At 46.2% G+C, this 22,661-nt stretch overlaps 1 protein-coding gene across 4 annotated transcripts in view; it reads right to left on the reverse strand.

Moving 5' to 3' along the window:
- Nucleotides 1-17,694: 17,694 nt before the first annotated feature.
- Nucleotides 17,695-22,661, reverse strand: part of DAAM1 (dishevelled associated activator of morphogenesis 1) — a 633,974-nt gene continuing 629,007 nt past the window's right edge. For all 4 annotated transcript variants that reach the window (XM_069207027.1, XM_069207028.1, XM_069207029.1 and 1 more), the window contains one exon: nt 17,695-22,320. In XM_069207027.1, coding sequence (XP_069063128.1) covers nt 22,111-22,320 — 210 coding nt within the window. In that variant the 3' untranslated portion in view covers nt 17,695-22,110. The remainder of the gene's footprint in view (nt 22,321-22,661) is intronic.

Below are 22,661 nucleotides of genomic sequence, written 5' to 3' on the forward strand. Positions count from 1 at the left end.
TCTACCCACTTCAATCCAAAACAATCTACCCCACTTGAATCTGCCCCACTTTAATCCAAAACAATCTGCCCCACTAAAATCCAAAACAATTTGCTTCACTCCAATCTAAAACAATCTGCCCCACCCCATGCCCAAACAACCCACTCCAACCCAAACCAATCTACCCTAATCCAATCCACGCCACTCAATCCCAGTTCCTCCCAATTCATCCCTCTCCAATCCACCACAATCCACCCCTCCACAATCCAGTCCATCCCAACCCACTCCAATCCAATCCAACCAGTCCTACGCAGTCCAACCCACTCCAATCCCACCTGCCCTACTCCAATCCCACCTGCCCTACTGAAATCCAACCCACCCCACTCCAATCAAGTCCACCACTACCCAATCCAATCCATACAACCCCAATTCATCTCACTCCAATACAATCCACATTAATCCACCCTACTCAATCCAATCCACCCCACTCCAAACCACCTTAATCTACCCCCACTTTAATCCAGCCCTCCTCCAATCAATCCACCCCACACTAATCCAGTCCACCCACTACAATCCACTCCCAGTCCAACCCACCATAATCCACTCCAATCAACTCCACCCCAATCCACCATAATCCAATCCACCCCACCATAATCCAATTCACCCCACTTAATCCAATCCTCCCTAATCCACCCCACTCAATCCAATCCTCTCCACCCCAATCTGATACACCCTCAATCCGATCCACCCCAATCCAATCCACCTCACCCCCCTCCAATTCACCCCTTCAATCCACCCCACCTCAATTAATGCCGCCCCATTTCAATCCAGTACACCCCACTCTACTCCAATCCACCCTACTCTAACCTAATCCATCCAAACCCATCCCAGTCCACTGCACTCCAATCCATCCAGCCTATCCTACCCCACTCCAGTCCACTCCACTCCAATCCAACCCACCCCTCTCGAATACAATTAATCCACCCCTCTCAAATCCAATTATTCCACCCCACCGCACTCATATCCACCCCACCTCAATACAATCCACCCCAATCCAATCTAACACACCTCAACCCAATCCATCCCGCCCCAATCCAATCCATCCCACTGCAGCACACCACGATCCAATCCACCCCGATCCCTCGCATCCCATTTCAATCTACCCCACTCACTCCAAACTACCACACTCTACTTGAATCCACCCACTATCCCAACTCAATCCACCCCACTCCAATCCATCCAGCCCACCCCAATCTACCCCACTGCACTCCAATCCACCCCACCTCTATCATTCCAGTCCAAACAACCCACCTCAATCCAATCTAATCCACCCTACTCAAATCCACTCCAATTCCATCCACCTCACCCCATTTCAATCCACCCCACTCTTCCACAATCCAGTCCACCCCACTCTACTCCAACCCAACCCACCCCACCCCACTACCTCAATCCACTCACCCCATTCCATCACACTCTACGACACTCTGCCACTAAACCTCTGAAATCTACTCCCTCTATGACACTATAGTCCACCAACTCCACTCTACGACAATTCAACAGATCTACTATGACACTCTACTCCCCCACCCAACTCTGGCACTACACGCCACTACGTTTTACCCATGCTGAACAGCAGCTACACACACTGGTGTATAACATGGCAAACACACAGCCAACGCCAATAGCTCTTGTATATGCGAGACCTATTGGCTTTGTCAATGCTTGTTAATTTTGACACCAAGGCATTTTGAAAAAAGCTACTTTGATTCAAACTGTGAATTAATTGTTCTGTGCGTACTGAGCCCGTTTTTTGAGTCAGTGAAACTCAAATATCCTGCTACCAAAACAAATCGAGCAAGGCTAATGGGAAGGATGCAGAAATGGTCCTTGTTATGGGCCGCTTGAACTCTATAGAGGGGTTGCTGGTCCTCTTGCAGCCCACATTACGGTGGGGATGCAGGGGAATTACAGAGCAGCCTAGTGAGCAAGTATTCTCACACAACCATTCTTAATTCAAACTACCCTGATGAAAAGCCAGTATTCCCTCCCACACCCAATGTAACAAAGAAAAGTGGCGTTATAGGGGGGTTAAAGATGTCTATGGGGCCCACCACAACAGCAGCAATAATGGGTCTGCTTGTCAACACAGGTGGGGGTGGTCAATCTAGCTCTGGTCCAGTAATTGTAACTGAGGAGCACGCAGCTGGGCCTGCTTGATGCACGGGGGTAAGGAGGCGCAAAGTGGGGCCAACAATAGGGATCTGGTGGAGAGTTTGGCTCGGGTACTGCCATGACTTTCAAAACAGGGGGCGAATGGGGTTAACCTTGTGTATAATGAAAGGAAATCCATAGCTGCTGCAAAAAGACCGACTTGCCATCATCAGAGAAGCAACAGAACAAAGCATCAGTGTCATTTCCCCCAACCCTATATTCACCCCCAACAGCAGCAACAAGGTTGTTATAACTACACCACCCATGCTGCTTGCAGTCCTCACTGGTTGCTGCAGGGGATAAAGACAAAAGAAGTGAAGGGGGCAAGAGTTATGGATCATGACCTAGTTTTGGCTCCTAGGGATCACCTTAGATTACACTTAATCAAGGAAGTAAAAGAAAAGATTATGAAAGGGAGTTACGTCGATAATTTTGAATTGGTCATTGAGAAATAAGTCGTAAACTAAGGTCTCAAGAGAGTTTAAGGAAATGTTCCCACATGCAAAAGAAACCCAAGATTGAGTAAACATTCATAAACTGCTTAAAGACTTTCACAATTTACCAATCTGTTGTGTTCGATAAATGGCCTGCAATGAACCTCCAGGTGGCCATTAACCAGATCACTTGTGCAGTTGAAGAATTTTGTGGGACTTTACTAGAAAGGTAAGGCCTTGAGGTTAAAAAAGGCAGCACATCCTAGCATGCTTGGATCAAAAGGATTAATTGTTAGGTTGCTTTATGCTGAAGAAACTAGAAAGTATCATCCAGCCATTTTGGTCCACAACACCAGTCGGGGTAAGAAAGGCACATGTTGGCCTTTCAATACGAAAACTTGTAGCCAGCCATTGTTGCGATTCAATCTTAACTGCTCATTCTGTGGGAACGCCAGGCACCCCGAAATCAAATAGTTCAAGGAATCAAGACATAAGGGGAGACAGAGTAGGTTGCAACATGAATTGGTTGTTTGGGGCTCCTTTTCTTGCCTCATTACAGGCTTTAACTCCTTGACTAAATGCATATTCTAAACTAGATATCCCCAGACAACTATGCTGTTGTTTCCACCATAGTATCAGAAAACCATCAGCCGGGGTCCATGAGTACAGATTTCACAAGAATCTTTATTATTCAACAAAGAATTTTCCTGCAAGAAGTTCGAGAATGAAAACGGTTTAGATACAGTTGCAGTTCCTTTCAAGGTGACTCCGTTCAATGATTTTGTATGCTCACCCTCAGAGTTGGCTCCCAAGAATGATGGTGACAAACTCAGGCTAATTTACAACTTCTTTGCCCAAAAAGGTAACTCAGCTAATGATGGTAATGAGCCGGCACCGTGTTAAGTAAAATATGCTTCTTTGGATCAGGCATTACCAAAGTTGAGGTCTATAGGTAAAAGAGCCCTTATGGGGTGGAGGGGGGCGCGTGGTCAGGCCGCGGAAAGAATGGCCGCCTGAAGCTGGTGCTCTGTAGGGCAGGCCATGCCAGCGGGTGATGGAGGGAGTGGAGACCCACTGAGAGGGCTTTACCACCCTCAGCACACTCCCCAGGCCGGTCGGGCCGAAGCGGTCCCAGAACCACAACGTGTTTTCGAGCCTGTAGCCCTGAGGAGATCCGCAGTCTAATTTCAAAGGGCAGCTGGGTGCGGTTGCACGCGTTTTAGGCCGAGGACCGGCCCCGCGTGCAGCTGTTGTTAAACGCTACAGGCCCCCCCGCCGGGACAGTCTCTCCCAATGCTTCTCCCCTCCACCCCTTATAGATCGAGGACTGGCAAGAGGGGAGAGAATGTTGGTTGCCCCCCCGCCTGAGGCCATTGGATGGCTCCATTGGACCACAACGGACGGCCTACTTGAGGTGAGAGGGACACATAGGCAGCCCAATACAATATTGGGGACGACGAGGTGCAGACACCCCACTTTGTAATTGTGGGCAGGGGGGTGCCCAAGAACTATCAGGGATTAATTCTCTCTAAGGCCCTAGTAGTAGTAGCCCGCATAGCCCTACTACCGGACGTCAGCCCAACATTCCCGGGGGCCCGACGTTGAAGTGAAGCATGAAAGGTCCTAGAAGATGACAGAAGTGCAGATATCTAGGACAGAAGCGTCCATACGCCAGAATCCCATGACGTCACAAGGCCCGAAGAGCGGGTGCACCTAGTTGGAGCATTCGGGCGCCCTGGGCTACCCTCCCCAGTTTGATTACAGCCCGCCATCCCTCACTCCCTGTTGGGGAGTGCTTGTCTCTGCCATACACTTCAAGGGCCAGATTCTGGTTCACTTGTGACCCCCATCCACCTCCTCAAATCATATTGTGCCATTCATTGCGATAAGACTGCAGATTACGGAGCTGTGACAGGATCCTATGAGAGTGGACTGCTATATATATATATAGGATATCGCCCCTTCAGCAGAACAGACCCAGACCCTAATGTGCAGGGGTGAACCCTGAGACTTGGGTTATATCCCCGTGACTCGCAGCTCTGTGTGGAGACGCAGAAGGTCATATCAGCTTGCCGTTCCACTGCTCGTTATCGAAGAGGTGCCCCGGGGGCCACCTGGTTCTCCTCCTGCTAGGAGATGCCCAACGATAAGACAGCGGGGAAACACACCCGTCAACTACTGTTTTCAGAAGCTATCTCCCAACCTCGCCCCATGGCCTCACCTGCAGCCCCTGTGGCCTTTGGCACCACGCCCTCCACCAATGATGCACATTCAGACAATGCCAAGGGGCGCATACTACAGGACAATGCAGCAGTGGGCCGCTGCCTGGAAGCCATCTACTCAAAGATCAGAGACCTCTCCATGGCATCTCACTCAATACATTCAGACATTGCCAGCTATCATGATAAGGTCATGAACCTCAACCACTGTCTCACAGAAGTCGAAAGCCAACTTGCAGTGCTCCCGTTGCGCGATTCAGAGTAACAGTTCTTCCATGCTAAACTTACGGACCTGGAGGACAGGAGCCAAAGAGACAATGTTAGTTTTTTTCAGTATTCCGGAACGCATAGAGAGCACAGACGTAAGAGCGTATCTCAAGGATCTTCTACTGGAGCTCACAGGCCTTACCTTCTCCCCAGCCTTGGAGTTCCAATGCGTCCACAGTATTGGCCCCATCCATAAAGTACTCTGGAAAGCCCCTCCCCATCCTCGCTTGTTCCCGACGGCTCAAGCAGGCACGCCAGGTCATTACGGCAGCAAGGGCACATGGCCCATATAGGATAGAAGGGTCTGATGTTCGAATGGCCGCAGACTTCTCCCACGAAACCAACGAGAAGAGGCGAGGGTTCCTGGCCCTCCACCTGCAGCTAAGAGACATGAATATCAAATTTGGCCTCTTCAAACCAGCTCGCATGTGGATTACACAAGATGGCAGATCTTTGAACCGGCAGCCCTCAGTTCCTTCTTGACTACTATTGCCACACAACCCATGGACAATACCTCCACGTCTATGCAGCCAAACTCTTCCTCTTTAGAAGGACCTTCTACGCACTCAGACCCCGATAAGCGTGAGGTCCATTCGGCGAAGCAGAAACGGGGAAGGACTTATGATCACACACAGAGATCCAAGGAAGGCAGAGAACACGCACTCCAAGCCGCGATTGCTCTTACTCAAGACCTTAACAGAGACCAATCCCAATCTCCCTTGAAACCACCACCCTCTGCTACCTGACTGTCCCATACACTGGGAGATAATCGTAACAGCAGAGATTCACTGTACAGCTGCTAAGGATGTACACTCGTCGGACGGCTAAGTACCCAACACTTCTTTACCTGCTGCTGTCACATATGCTATTGTCATAGATCTTGTTGTTGTTCTTCTCATTCTTGTTTATATGGTTGACACTAAGCGAGACTTTCACTGCCTATTCCTATATCCTGCCCATGAGGATCCTGCCTGTTGATTGGAGGGGTGGGAACTATGGGGTCCACCACTGCAACCGATTACGGGTTCTCCACTAGCTACTATGCTCTGTTACCTTCCTGGGGTACAACATGATCTGAGGGCATAGGGGGTACTTCTTCCCCCATGGACATGCAATTTCAGACAACTATGGACCCCTTTACACCCCTCCCCTAACTCTTCCGGATCCCTATGTTGTTCTGCCGCTTCAGATAACCATGGCTGCTCCCATGCGGGATGGCTCCTCACAGCCCTCTTCCTCTTCCCAGTTAGTGTTCCCATAACTCTCCCGAGGGTAGCTTCTGGGGTACACGCCTACCTTCAACGGGGACCCGGGCAGGGGTGTAGAGGAACTGCCCAATTCTAGAGCTGATGGCTTTGATGAGATGTTGAACCCATGATGACGAGTGGGCACATCTGGCATTCACGGTCCTCATCTGGGGGATACGGATGCCAGGACCATCCCTCCATTAAAAATACATCACTGGCCCCAGAGTTCCGTCACCTGAACCCCCTCCCCCCCCCAACCTATCCCCATGTTAGGCAGGTTTGGGGAATTCCTTGAGGAAGTACTCACTATTAGCCCCAACCTCTTTGGCCCCCCTATTGGAAATAGGCTGTCCCCCCCTCCCCCTCTTTCCTCCACAGTGCACGGCCCCCTCCCTCCATCATTGTCCCCTTTCCCTGCTGCCTCCCCCTTCACAACGCCCCCCAGCTATGGAGGCACGCACTGTTACATCCTCTTTACGTCGACAGCCCTAGCCCGCTTCTCACCTCCGTGCGTGAGCCTGGCTTGTGGGTCACACAAGTTTTGACCTGCAGTTCTACAGCACTTATATATTGCGAGGTGCTCATCTCGGCTCACAAAATATCACACTCACTTCCTTATATAGTAGCTGCATTCCTTCTCTTTTTTGTTCCTTTTCTCTATGCATCACTAGGCTCTTCTTCCCCCTTTCTATCCTATTCACCTTTATCTTTCTCATCACTTCCACATCCCACCCTTCCTGCCTCTCCCCTTTTCTTCCCACTCTTGATTTGGTCCCTTCTTTCCCTTACATCGACCAGGGGTTCCTACACACCCCACCAGCTCTCTCCTGTACTTTGACCTATCCCCTGCCTCCCCTTTGGTTCGTGTAGTTACCGGCCGCATCTGCTTAGCAAGGGATCACTGTGTGCAACAAAATACCTCGCCTGGCACTAGTATGGGATCTCCCCTTCCGCTCACAGTTCTCTCCTGGAACGTTCATGGTCTCACACTTCAAGAGAAAGGCGGTTCTATCATATCTGCAATCTAAGCGTGCAGATATTGCCCTATTGAAAGAAACACACCTTTCCCCACTGGAATCCGAGAAACTACGCAGAGACTGGGTGGGTCGAGTACTCTATAGCAGGATTGTGACAGCTCGGACCGGGGAACCCGGCACTGGCAGAAAAAGCAGCGTGGCAATCCTTCTACGCCGGTCCTTGCAGTCCAAAGTACGTAAGACATGGACCGATTTGGAAGGTTGGTATGTCCTTACCAAACGTAGAATAGGTACACATACTATATGTGTAGGAACCATCTATGCTACGGGCAACAAACGCCCCTTCTTTCTCTCTCTCAATCGTCTTAATAGAGATTGGGGCCTCGCAATATGTCCTGGGAGGTGACTGGAACCTGGCATGCAATGCGGAGCTCGATCGTATGGGCAGTCTGGGTGTGTTTAACAATGCGGATAGAGCCCTCTTCTGGGACATACACTCAGACCTGGGTTTGGCGGATCACTTGCGTCTTTCCCATTCGCTTGATCGCGAATACACCTACATCTCACCGATCCATGGTACACAATCTAGACTAGATTATTTCCTTATCACGCCCAACCTGGTCCAGCAGAGAAGGGACACCCAGATCCTTGCGGCGGCACTATCGGACCCCGGTGCTCGTGGCACTAGACCTGGGCTTAATTACCCCTGAACGCAAACCATGGCGTCTAACCACCTCACACTATCGTACTCCACAGGGGAAAAAGCAACTCAGCTCTCATGTACTAATTATCTGGCCGACAATAAAGGCTCAGTTCCGTCTCCACAGACCTTATGGGCAACAGCAAAAGCAACAATAAGGGGACAACTCATGAGGGACGATGCCACTGGCAACGCTCAGAGACGTTCCCATCAAAGAGCCTTGGAGGACCGAATAGCGTTGTGTACCCGTGAATATACCACGTCTCCGGCCTCCCCCACCCGCAGTAGTCTCGAACAGGCCTAAATGGAATTGAATGCCCTATATACCTCCAAGGCGGAATACGCTTTGCAGCGGATGAAAGGGCACCACTATGAGCACGGAGAGAAGGCAGGATGATAACTAGCAGCCCAACTCCGTCAACGGGAGGCAGCGCTGGCTATACCAGCTAGACGAGATTTTTGATGATACAATCCTTACTCACCCACAGGACATCGCTAATGCATTCAGTAGATTTTACCAGACCCTATATACTCATGAGATGGTAGAGGACCATGTGAAATTATCCGCATTCTTCAACAAGGCACGGGTTCCCAGACTTACAGAGGAAGGCAAGGCACTCCTAGAAGTAGAGATCAGCAAGCTGGAGACTGAGCAGGCTATAGCTAAACTCCCCTATCATAAGTCCCCAGGCAATGACGGGTTCCCGGCAGAATTTCACAAATGGACGGGAGAGAAGACTGTGGACTCCCTGTACGATGCCTATTGCGGTACGGATCGCAAAGGATCGCTGAACCCTATTTCCAGTAGGGCTTCTATAGCAGTCTTACCCAAACCTGGGAAAGTCCCTCTTTTATGTGGCAGCTACTGCCCCATCTCCCTCCTAAATGGGGATATAAAGATTCTGGCAGGTTTTCGGGCGACCTGTCTCAAGAAAGTGCTACCGTCCCTTATTCACCATACACAAGTGGGTTTCGTGCCTGGCCGCTCCTCCAGAAACCATCTCCGCACTCTCTGGCATGCCCTTGGACCGCCTGTAATTCTCGGGAGGAGGCCCTCCCCTAGTCTTTGATGCCAAAAAGGCATTCAATAGGATAGAATGGTGGTATCCCTTCAAAACCCTAAAACGGTTCGGGTTAGGGATTGGATTCATCACAAAGTCCACTTGCTATATGACACACCAACAGCACAAGTAAATTGTAGAGGATTCCTTTCTGATGTTTTCCCAGTTAGGAGAGTTACCCAACAGGGTTTCCCATTGTCCCCATTGCTATTTCTCTTAGCTGTGGAGCCATTAGCCGCTCTCATCGTAGATCCAACCTCATCTCTGGCGTACCCATCCCTGGCGGTTGCTCCACCATTTACCTATATATGCCATTGACATATTGTTGATGCTCACAGACCTCACCCGCTCCCTTCCAGCGCTCTGGACGATCCTAGTTGAATTTGAAGCACTATCAGGGTACAAAATAAATTGGGACAAAAGTGAGGTGCTCCCTATGTCTCATGTGACAGTCTGCTCTGCAGTACAGGACTTCCCGGTTCACTGGAAACAGTCCTGTCTTAAGTACCTTGGTATATTTATTAATAAGGGCCTGGAACGCATGGTGGCAGACAATCTAGACCCACTGCTCCTCAACATGAAGCGAGACTGACAAATGGTCCCACTTAGGCCTCTCTTTGTGGAGGAGGGTGCAGAGAGTCCGCATAGTGACCCTACCAGTTTCCATATGCTCTTGGAATGTTACCCTTACACATCCCTCTGCCTCTGCTTCGTGAGGTGGATAGACGAATATGGGCATTTGTATGGGGGTCAATGCGCCCCAGGTTATCCAAGACCACACTCTTAGCAAGTCGTGAGTGCGGAGGGTTGGGCCTACCCGCAATAGAACATTAAGCCCTAGCGTTACAGCTATCACAATTTATGTTCCTGCTCCAAGACGTCCCCAACCCACCATTGTGAGTCACAGTGGGACGTACGATTTCACACTCCCTGCCTGGCCTCAACATGCTCTACAGTGCGGGTGCTACCCTGCCCAGATCCACTAACCCCCATGCTCCAAGCCATGCTAAATTCCTGGAGAAGAGCACGCCACTTGTTATGAGTGGATCCAAGGATTCATGACCAGGCCCCCATCTGGGATAATGCAGGCTTGCTAATTGGGGGGGGGGGGGGGGGGGGGGGGGAGGGGATTGATCATCTGGGAGGCTTGGCGGATCAAAGACCTCTTACATGTTAGTCAACTTATGGCCAATGGGAATTTGGAACCATTTACAACCCTCCGGGAAGAATTTGCACTGCCCGACCATCATGGATGGCGCTTTCTTCAGCTCAAACACTGTCTCTATCGCTGCATGGGAGCTTGCCCGTGGGTGCTTCACTGCTCTCCAGTACTTCACTACCTTAAAACATGGGGCTCCTTTCTGGGAGTAGTATCAGGCATGCATAACACGATAAACCGTCATCTGTTCTCCTTGCCCCTATGGAAACGCTCAAAACCAAATGGCAGGCGTATCTACAACAGGCTCATGAGTTAGATGATTGGGTTGACCTACTAGAAGCAAGAGAACATAGTGCCCGTGAGGCCCGCCTGAAGTTCTGTCTCTTTAAAACGTTGCATGAATGGTACTGGACGCCCCAGAAACGTAGAGCCGCGGGGCTCCTACCCCATGCGACCTGTTGGTGTTGTCCCCACCCCAGATGGGACTTGATACATGTACTTACTAACTGCCCAATCATCCAACCTTACTGGAAGGCAGTGGGGACTACATTAAGGGAAGTTCTGCCATTACCACCCTCCCTTACCTGCCCCCTCCTCCTTTTGCATGATGCAGGTGAGCTGCAAATTATTTCTCACCTGCAATCACGTCTCCTGTACACTGGGCTAGCAACAGCAAAACTTTGCATCCTTAGACACTGGTGATACAACTCCCCCCTCCCATGAGCAATGCCTGGCAGCTATGTACCAAGCCGCCTTCCATGAGCAACTTATCTACAATTTACAAGACAAGGCATGTAATCCGCCAGACCTGGGCACCCTTTTTGAACGCCACAGAAGACGACTTGTCCGTGAGACCTTGTGCCTGGGGGTATGGACCCAACCTCCAACTCAGAAAGCGTTGGTTTCCCCCCGGTCCCCCACCCCTTCCACTAACCCTGAAAGCGCTCCCTACCCTTCCCCCCTCCTCTCCCACCATCATACTGTTCTTATACCCGGATCGTCCCGCTCACTCCTCTCCCCTTCCATTCCCTTTCCTTCCTCTCCCTCCCCACCTTGGTCGGTGCTGGTGTTACTGTTATTTATGATATTCGTTCTATTGTTATGGTTAGTTTTGCTATACCGGCTATCATCAACCTCTTTCCCACTCTCACGGACCCATCTCTTGATCTCCCCCCCATCCCTTCTTTATTCTCTTTCTGTCCTTCCTAGGCATCTATTTTCCCTTCTTCCGGTCTTTTTTCCCCACCCTTTTTCTCATATGCTGCCTTCTCTCTCTTCCTATCAATGTCTTCAAGTCCTTTTAGCATGATCTGTAGCACCACACACATTATTGCCTACCTCCCCTCCAGTTCCCACACTAATGATACCCATTTACCCATATTCGCATCCTCCATATGGCCCTTCTCACATTGTGCCTCAAGGACTGGAGTTGGAGTCCCATCATCACTGACTGCCCATATATCTATCTAATCTCTTCTCAACCTCTCCTGCCATATTACTGCAGGTCTCAATACATAGACAATGCAGCAGTCGTAGTTTATATACCGCTCCATTACTAGGCTCTCCCCTCCCCTAGACTCTTTTTAAAAATTATCTGTTAGGGATATGGTTGAGTTTACAGATACCTACTTCTAGATGGTCTTTGCCGCTATACCTGATACCAAGATTGTAACTATTGTCTTATTCAATACTGTATGATGTTATTGTTGCTTGAATGTCTGATCTTGGGGACATTCTTTCCTGCTCATCTGTAGTTGGGAATGTATATCTTGGTGTAAGACTCTGCTGTATGTTTTCATGATTTCTCAAAGAATTGAAAAGCAAAAAAACAAACAAAAAAAACAAGGCAAGATGGACATCAAGTCTGCTTTTTGCATCCAGAGGACTTTCACCTTTTGGGGATTCAGTGGAGTTTCAGTTTGAGGGCAATTTGGTATTTGAAAAATGCATACCTAAGGAGTGTTCAGTGTCTTGCACCTATTTACAACATTTTGGCTCATTCCTGGAATGGGTTGGAGGCAAATCACTGGGACAAACATGGTCATACATTATCTAGACAATTTCTTGTTTTGGACCCAAAAAACACCAGGAGATTTGCAAACTCACTGGACTCATTTATAAAACTTGTGAACATGTTTCGGTGTACCGCTGGCAGCAGAAAAACTTCTGGCCTAGACGCATACCTAGTTGGGCAGTGTTGGTTATCACGGGGGAAGGTATACACCAGTGATTCTTAACACTTTGACGTCTTTAGACCCCAAATTGTATCATTACTGGAACCCCAGGGACCCCCACTGAGTCATTTGGGGAATCTGGGTATGTCCCACAGAGTCGCTACTGAAAGCCAGGGACCCTGGCCTAAACATTGTTGATGCTTTGAACCACAAAACAATACACAAAAAATACTGAAACCAGCATTCATCAAACGCATACACAAATGATAACACATTTTATTTAATTTACAAATATAAATAAAAATAACAAAAAAAATTCATTTTAATAGGAAGGTTGGAGCTTTTCTAAATTGAATTGCAGCCACACATCGTCCATACTGTATTCTGTTTGATGCACCTGCACTTCTCACACTAATGAATCTGAAGATACTGATTTATTAGCCCCCTAATTCATATTTCTTGACTTTTACAGTACGTTTTAAAATTTTCAATTCTACAATTAGCCATTTTATTTATATATATTTTAATAATCTGTTAATATTATTTAATTTTTTGAGCAGTCATGGACACCCTGAGGAGGCTTTGCATGCCAGAGGTGTCCCCGGACCACAGGTTGCAAACCATTGGTCCAGGTCCAAGACTCATTACAATCTTGTTAAAGACAAAAGGTGACACTGCTAAACTACTGATGTTAGTGGACCAACTTTATTTTATCTTGAGGATTATTCTGATCGGACAGCCCTTTTTCGAGTTAATCGCTCAGGCGATGCTAAGATTAAGAATAAAACACAGCAGAATTCGCCTATGCAGGATTTTAATATATGGTTGTCAATTTCTTGAGAACTTCAATGGAAGTAGTCAGGAGATTGGCCTTTTTACAGAAGCTGCTGCCAGTGCTGGTTTTGGTGTAATTCTAGGGGTTGAATGGCACGTTTAACCATGGCTGTAGCAGTGGTCTGAAAGTGTAACCTTCCTCAAGCGGCTTCCTAGGCTTGTGGCCTGGCAAATATGGTCAAGGCAATTTGCAGTCAATCGGTCATATTCTTGTCAGACAGCAGGTCTGTCTTTGAATTCATTAATTCACAGCATGGCAAGTGTAAGATGGTATTGAGACAGCTCAAAAAGATTGATTTGCTTGAAGAATAATGTTTGATTTAAAGCAAAGCATGCCCTAATGTTTTGAATAATGCGGCTGATACCCTATTTCATTTCATTTAAAGTTTCATGCATTCAGGTGCTTCCATACTAATGCAGTAGACAAGGCCACGCCCTTTACCAAACATCTATGGAAACTTGGTGTCCAGTTCTAACTGACCTTATTGTAGCCAGCTTAGCACCACACACAAAGGAGAGTTTATGATGGTGCATTTCATGCCTTTTCATTTGCAGCACCTTATGTTCAGGCTGACTGTTCATCACTTCAGTCTTGGGTGGGGTATTTCAAATATATGCAGCAAGTAGGCAGATTGGTAACATTCATGTACTGTCACATTACTGCCTTGGCTTTTTTCCTCAAGATGGCAAAGACCACAGACCGTTTACATTCATCATTCATTCCTCTTAAAGAAACCATTAGCCAAACTTGGAAAGTCTTTGTGCCCTTCCAATGGTATGTAGCCAAGACTAGGAGGCGATTTTATGCGCTGCGGCCTTCTAGATAGCATTCTATGGGGCTTTCAGGATTTCCGAGTTGATAGCCTGATCCAAAACTCATCTGCATGATGGTCTGTACATGACTCATTTGTCCTGCTGATCACCCTACTATTCTCAAAAATGGATCAGTCTAGAACAGACAAGCACGCAATATTGAAAAGACCAAGTGTGCACAGTGGGTTGTCTGGTGTCAGTCCTGAGATCTTTCATGCTCATACGGCCACACTGCCAAGCTACATCCACTCTGGTCCATTGTAACGGGATGCTGCTCACTAGGTTCCACTTCAGTATTATACAGGTCACTGAGGGCTACTGAGATAAACTATATAATTTGCAAATCACACTCTTTCAGGATTGGGGCTGCAACCTCAATGGTGGATTTTCGACTGGACTTGGTAAGAAGGATTGGGGAGTAGAAGACTGCTCTAAGCGTAACGTCTCCTTTAACCTTGTCTGGCAGCACTCACTCCGGGGGTTGGCCTGATCCTTCTAAGCCATCAGAAAGCAGTTGGCCCAAAGGGCTTGCACTTCCTGCTGTAAGACAGACATTCCTCCGTTGGTCGTTATGTGAAAAGTGGGAGGTGAGGCAGAGTGGCAATGAAGGGCAAACTGTACCCCTTTCAGACTATCTGCAGTGTACCTGTCCAATGTTATTGTCTGCCAACCCGGGAAGAATTGTCTGATCTTGCTTCCAACCTGCTGGCTGTGATCCACTATGGGTATGCTAAGGGGATTTGTTATATGGGGCTGCAGGTGGGGTTGGCAGTGGACTATGTGGCTCACTGATCCTGATCGGGAGGGGCAGGTGGGCAGCGCAGCCTTAGGCGCAAAACTATAGGGCACCTTGACGAGGTTGCTGGTATGGAGCAACTCTGCCGAAGCTGCACAACGAACGGCAGGGCTAATGAGGCTGGGTAAGGAAGGGCAGGGCAGATAAGTTCAGGGAGCATGCTGTGGTCCTGCACTCCTTCATCCTCTCCAGAGCGGAATCTACCTTTTACCCAAACAGGCGAGTCCAATCAAATGGCATATCGATAAGAGACGATTGGACATCACCTGAAAAAGCTGTTGACCATAGCCAGATGTGGTGGTGAATGGAGACTCTAATGCCAATGGCTCACCCGGTTTGAATAAGTGCCAGTATTCAAACCACCAGAAATTAGGAACTTGGACGCATCACAACTATCCTGTATGTCTTGGGTTAGCACAGGTCAGAAGTCTTCCTGGACACCTGGGAGGACTTGAGCCACAGAATTCCAAAGAGCATGAAAGTAACAGGTCAGCAGGAAACCGGCATTCACAGAAGTCAGGTTCAAGCTGGTTGAAGAAAATACCCTCATATCAAAGGTCCTGATTCGTTTGCCCTCCATTTTTTGGGGGGGAGGGGTCAGTAGTTGGAAGAGTAGGTGGAAAAGTATTCGGGTTTGTTCACTGGTAGACGTCTGCAACACCACGCTGTCCAGGAAGGATTCTGAAACAAATATATAGGGTCACTCTGGCATGGCAGAGGTGTCTTGCTATTTGGCTATTGACTGATTTGCCAAAGTAAGGTTTGACCCTGAAAGAGTGTCTGTAAGTGCCTCACTGAAAGGTAGGAGGGGCTTACATGATTGCCCCAGCTGAAGCACTTCTATCAAGACATTGGTTTTGACCTATAAGGTGGGCAGCTAGAGGTGAAGTACTTGGGCTGCCCTACGTATGACTATTGTGTAATATACACTCTCCTCAATTGCAGGATCAGGAGTCCTGACTCAGGGAAATGTCAAGGCCACCCGCTTCTTGGGAGTCATACCAATTTTCCTCTTGGTTTGGTTACCTATCACCCGCTTTATAATCGATGCTCGAATCCATTCCAAATAAGTAATGCAACATAGTTACATGTTCTTCATTATGGAGGTGGTAAGTCAAGTGGGGGGATGGGTGGCACTTTGATGGAAATCGAGCGTGACCTTGGTCAGGGTTAGCTGTGCCAACTAGGAGTCAGAGAGAACAATGGCCACCTCATCCTCCAGAATCAAAGGAGTATGCATTTAGGCTCCGTGAACCGGTGAAGATCATGGTGCCAGAGGCAAAGGCAGAGTGGATGCAAGGGTTGAGGGAGGCTCAGTGGTGGATCGAGGTGGGTCCAACTAGAGCCAAGGGCGAACCTGCCAGTGGTATCCCAGATGGAGGGTTCCTCAGCTCCTTCACTCCCATAGGCATGCCAGAGGAAGTCTGGTAAGGATCTGAAGAGTCGAGCATGGCCTTGTGGGACTCAGATCTAGCTCGGTGTCGCCGATGGCCCCAAGAACTCAAGATGTTCCAGGACAAGTTGCAGTATGGGCTATGTGTTCAGTCAATATAGGAGCGAGATTGAGAGGCATGGCAATGCCCTTGCACCTTCTCAGGAGAATGTTATTGGCGGGAAGTCTTACTTTGAGTTTTTATGTTTTTTTTTTCTCCAACTTACTGGAAGACCTGTAGCATGACGACTGACCTCGGGAATACCTCCTGCGAGTTCTGGACGTGGACGGTCCTCTGACTTACACCAGTTTCACAGCAGAGTCTTTAGGTGCTTGGCGACAGTTTAGTCTCACAGTCTCATTAAGCATTTGGGTTTATAGACTTTCACTCACTGCAGGCCTTAGAGTTATGGCTCGACCCCAAGCACCACAGGCAAAACTGATGAGGATCTGCCGCAGACATCTATTTGAGGCAGTCATTAAAACCTGTCATTTTGAGGTCAAATTTCCCTTTCAAACAGAAAAATGTTGAGGTAAATTGTCTAAAGGAACGATCCGTAGCTCCAGATCTGCGTCTAGTGGTGTGGAAAAAAAGAAACTGGCATCAGGCCACAGGAGTGGGGCTGTTATGGGTCATGCGTATCATTTCCAGAGATGAACAGCACCACTGATAAGGTGCAGGGCGCCACCTACCAGCAGGCAAAGGTACTTATAAAATACTCTGCATCCAGTTTGAACCTGGGGAATATTCAAAAGGTGAGGAATCTGCATTTAGAAGTCTGAAAGAGGTAGTGTGTAATGGTTTGTGTTTGGATGTGCAGGCAGTTCAGTGGTTGGAGATCCCTATCCTGGTTTGGAATATTTTGGTAAGTAAAAAAAGCTTTACCTTGAGACAACACTCTTGGTTCATTTACAATGGAACACCAAAATAATGTTGAGGTTATTTTAAATACAGCTGAAGAGTCACCAAAGGCTTTTCAGCATGGGTCAGGTTCCACAGCTGCTGCTCAGGCCTTGAATAGTATTGCTAACTTTACTGATATGACTGCACAGCTACACAAAGCGGCTCAGACATGCATGACCTATCATGATTCATCCTGTGTTATCATTGGGTTTGTTGACTTGATTCCCATGCAATAAAGCCTATAAAGCCCACGTGACTAATACGTGCACAAGTGCCAATCCAAGACAATCAGTCTTTTGCTACTGCATATAAATAAGGAGCGAGAAAACATTAGAGGGTAATAGATTTTTAAACTTGCCATAAAACGCAAACTGATTCCCCCAAGGACAGAACTCTTGTTTTAAAACTTGCAATTCACCAACCAAATAATTTCTTTCAATGACAGCCCAAAATGTATTATATTTACAGGAACTATACAGACATATACTCTGAATTGAATCATGTTTCTTTATTGCATATTGCCATTTTTAAACTGTACAGTCCCATAAAATACACATTTCCTGTTGGCTATACTAACAACAACCTTGCTTCTAATACCTACACTTTTCAACTACAAAGCTCATGGGCCCATGACATATAGTTTAGTTTACAAAGTATTGTCGTCCTTTTTGGCATTATTACAAATGTGAAAATACACATCCAAGAGAAAAGAGCCACCAGTTACACCTGCACCCATCAAACATACATTTCTTTCTACAATGGCACATGGAATTTCTAGCACACAATCTTTTTGGAGAAAATAACAAAATGGCAAAACGAGCCTCAGGGGGAGGCTATTATAAAAAGTAAAGGGACCTTGGAAGAGAAAAAAAAGGACAATTCAACAAATGTATCCAAATGGAATTGCTGTGTAGGATTAATCATCCTATAACGCAAGGAATACATAAATTATGCAGTAATAATTGTTCTCCCCATGATGTATTCTACATGGATGCACACTCTTGAATTAAGTGCTCTCCAGGTGCAAGATGTTGAAAGCCTTAGAAAAAGGTGATAAGATTAATAGATGGTGTCATCAATAGCTGGATCCTGTATGGGTTACTATGTCCTGTTGCCCATTACCACATTTCTATTTATGGTTTATGTCTAGAACAACAGGGATGAGTTTTGTCTAGAATTAGACGGAGTATATGCCACCACGGAGAACAGATCTTACAGCGATAACTACTGCTCCTTTAAAAGTAACTTTTTATTGCCCCTGATGTAATGTCCCTGGATATAGATTCTTGCATAGAATGACAAGCTGTACCCACTGGAGAGATAAGGTCCAGTCAAAACGTTAACTTGGTAAAGTGATTCTACAACAAGGCCTCAGTTCTGCAACCTACTCTATCAGAGTTAGTTTCCTTTTCAGAGGTAGGTAACTATACATTTATTTGCAGAAAGTATCAAAAGAAGATGAAGTTGCAGTTCTGCTTTTCTCTACCACTGACCCAATTAAACTGTCTCGTGGAAACCTTCATAGCACTGGCTTACACAATACAAGCTAACATTCAATAAAACAGCTACCTGCCCTATGCAGCCTTAAGTTAAGTTAACCATCCCACATACCCCAAGAACAGAAACCAAAGCTGAAACAGGAAGCTGACACACACCGCCGTTCACAGCCCAAGGGCTTCGAAATCTAAATGACTGGCCTAATTGGAAGCACCTTTACAGTTAAGGAAGTCTTTCAAAACATGTTTGCAGGACCAAAGAGGTAGCTTGGCACCCAGTGACCACAGGTGCTGAAAGGAAGTGTAATAGTGCAGGAATCTGAACAGTTAAAAACAGGGCATGCTCAATTAAGTACTACTTGCCCCTAAAACGGTTTCAGCAGGAATAAGGCATGATACTGTGGTTTAAATAGCGGGTTTAAGCAATCCTCCTCGTAAACCCATATTTCACCCATCTTCTCTGCAGCTGTGTCATCAGACTTCAAGAAAATGAATGCCAGTGAAGTAATCGATTTGGGTTGGGCCATGACTATAGGACCGACACACATTCGGAAAGACAAACAAAAGCTGAAAGTTTCACAGTCTGGTACTCTACTCACTGGCCCCTGTGGCTGGATGTAGGATGCAAGGATGCTACCATTAGTCAGACTTTACTGGCAACAAAGCACCCAAGAGTTCAGCATCCTACTTCTATGTGAGCTGAACTGTGTCAAAACCAATCACAAGACCACATAGTGTTCGGTAAAAAGATAGATCATCTACTTTGGCGGTGGGTGTGACAAACAAGAATGTATTATAATCACAGGACAGTTGCAAACTAGACACCTGTAGAATAATTTTAGGCAAATGCAAAATTACTTTAAAAAGCAAACAATGTGTAAATCGTAAACGTGGTGGTGGGGGACATCTGCGTGGGAAAGACATTTACAAGATAGAAATAAACTTTGAACACCGATATAGACAAACAAAAGTCACAACATTTCTTAGTAGTTAGCTATAGGACCATCCGGAGTATGAGGAGCAAAGTCTGAAGATCCTTCTTCGCTGGCAAAATATTGAACAAATTGAGTTGAGGTGGGATGGTAAGGCATAACATTTTTTGTGCAAGAAAGGCTGTAAGACTTTTCAGTGATACTTTTAACATTATTGTCTTTCTCAAAAGGTGTTGAGGGTCCAGCCACTGATGGGGGTAGATTCAAGAGCCTCTCTCCATGGACAAAACATCATAGCAGAAGACTGTCAATTTCAAACACAGTTACTTAAGTCCCTGGTTTATTCCCACCCCATGTCATAATACATAAATTAAAAAAACAAAATATAAATATAGGCACTTTAGATAAGGAAGAGAACCATCAACTTTATACAAAGTTCACTCAGCATCTTTGTAATTTTACCCAGCTGTTTGGATTCCAGAGGGTCTGCTGTTTCAGTATTTTACTTTCATTAGTTTCTGTTTTTAACAGGTCCAGCTGCTTTCACGTCGCATGTTGCAAAGTTGAAACATGTAAAAACATAGCTTGCAACTTTTTTAGAGCAGATTTTCACAGCTTTTGAAGAGCACCGATCTCCTCTTGAATGTGCCCTCTATTTAAACATTTACTTAAAATGTACAGCATTCAAAAATCACATCACAGACTTTTTTTTTTTTTTACATCCACGCAATGAAAAATGATTAATTCAGTGTTGAAAGGGAACACTGCCATCTCCACAGGGGAAAAACATTTAGACCACAGTATTGGTTCTAAGATTAAAATAATAATAATAAATAAAACGGAGATTATATAACAGTCCATGTTCTGCACTGTATAATTTGCGGATAACAACCTGCGCTTTTTCTAGACCTTTCTTTGCCAATTGTTTCTTTTTGCAGTGTGTTTCCCTGAGAGCCTTCTAATTTGGAATGCAATTGTGCAGTTTGTTTCTTAACTACAGTACATAAATAGTAAACCATTTGAGAACACCACCTTCTAGACAAAGGGCTTCTTGGCATCTTTTTACAGCCACTGAAAAGTCTCTGCATTTATTTACATGGCCTTCAGTTTAGGAACTCATTTATGGAAAATGCAGTGTTTTAGTGCGCTTGAAAAGACTAAACTTAAAATAATAAAAATATATGTAATTAAATACCTGAGAAATTTACGTACTGGGCACAAAAAATAAGAAGGTGCAATTAACGATAAAGTCGTCTCAAAATCTCAATTTTACTAAAAGCTTTGCTCATTTTAAACAGTCTCCCCATCCCAATGCCCTTCTAAAGGGATTTTAAGACTGATAACTCTTTACGTTTTTGACTTTAGCTGCACAAATAGGGCATGCCCTTAACTCAGCTTTCATACTTTGTTTTTAAAACTATGCAACCACCATTTTTTAGACTCGCTCTTTGTGAAGAAAAACAATTCCAGGCCAAGAAAACTCTAATCACCTTTAACAGTATCGGTAAGGCCCAGGGTCTCCCTCCATTTTGATCATTCATGAACCAAGATACAGATTACACGTGCACTTCAAAGGCTCACAACAGAGGCTTTTCCATGTGCTTTATAAACTGCGCAGGGAAATCTCCGTTGCGCTACAGCCTGTTGCTTTTACATGTATTCCAAAGGAGCTATGGTAGGTAGGGATCGATATCTTACTGACGCCTCAAAAAGGTAAGGGCAATGGGTGTGCCATATTTTTGGCTTTTATGTTTTTTCCATTGAAAAATAATTTTAAAATTGAATGCGAGAAGCTTATTACTATTAAACAGTGCAGGCTAAGCTTCCAGGGAGCTCGTTGTCAAGAAGCTACAATGGCCATGAAGGGTGACCATTTCATTTTAACTCCATCTTTTTGAAGAAACCTATTCTTATACTAAGGCCATGTGAACGATGCAGGTCCAGCGAGCTATGTATGATGCTCCAGCGCCAACCGTCAACATTTTATAACTACTCTGTCGATGCATTTATGTAATGAACTCAAACCTTCTACAACTTCGCCACTTTCTTTTATTATGTGAATGCACATTTTTGTCACCTCTGTGAGGGCAGATACAATGAGTGCTTGAGCACCAGAAAATAATCCTTTAGGTTTAGGAAGAAAACAAATCATACATAGCTTGTATGCATACATGTGTCTAGTTTCTGTACACATATATACAAATGACTCCATACATGACACGCACACCTATCCATTTACTCTCTGGATTCTCAAACGAATGAGTACTCAGACACATTAGGCATTCATTCAATCTCACGTTCTTTTATATACAAAACATATATATATACATTCGTCTTCTCACACTGATACCTAGACAAAGGGAAATACAAGTAGACAGCCAATGTTCGACTACAAGGCAGTGCGATGAAGTTCACATGGATTCTAGTCACTTCAGACTGCTGCTAAAGTCTCTGCTAGATTTCGCTGTAGGTTAGTTAAAAGTTGAGTTTCGTGATAGGTCGTTCCCGGTTTCCCTCCGTTATCTGGTTGCTGATACGTTTACGATTCCGCTGCATTTTGGACAGGTCTTTGTCAAAAACTTCCCCTGAACGTAAAGCTGACACAAGGTCATCGAATTCACCTCCTTCTTCTCCATTTTCTTTTGCTTTTCTGGCCTTGCGTTCCTTCTCACGCTGCTCTTTCAGCTGAGGGAAAAAAACGAGCAAAGGGATATTAGGTAAGCATGGCCTGTCCCCGACACAAACATAGCGATCGTCGAGCTGGACAAGTTGGTGAGAAGAGCAGCCTATTCTTTTCAGTTGGTTTCAACCAAAAAAAACTCCCTAAAGCAAGTCTGCAGTCTGTTAATGGCATAAGGAATATTAGGGGTGTACAGCTGAACCCTGCTGAGCAGGGGAGACCTTCAATCCTTCAGGGGCCCTCCTAGCCTTCAGGAGGTCCCCCATTTAGCCCAAGGCCAGTGATTATCTGTGATGTATGGGAGATTCGGGCCCCCTCTTCATATTCTGCATGGTGGGCCCCATCA

Source organism: Pleurodeles waltl, chromosome 9 (genome assembly GCF_031143425.1).
Source record: "Pleurodeles waltl isolate 20211129_DDA chromosome 9, aPleWal1.hap1.20221129, whole genome shotgun sequence".
In the NCBI taxonomy this organism is placed as follows: domain Eukaryota; kingdom Metazoa; phylum Chordata; class Amphibia; order Caudata; family Salamandridae; genus Pleurodeles; species Pleurodeles waltl.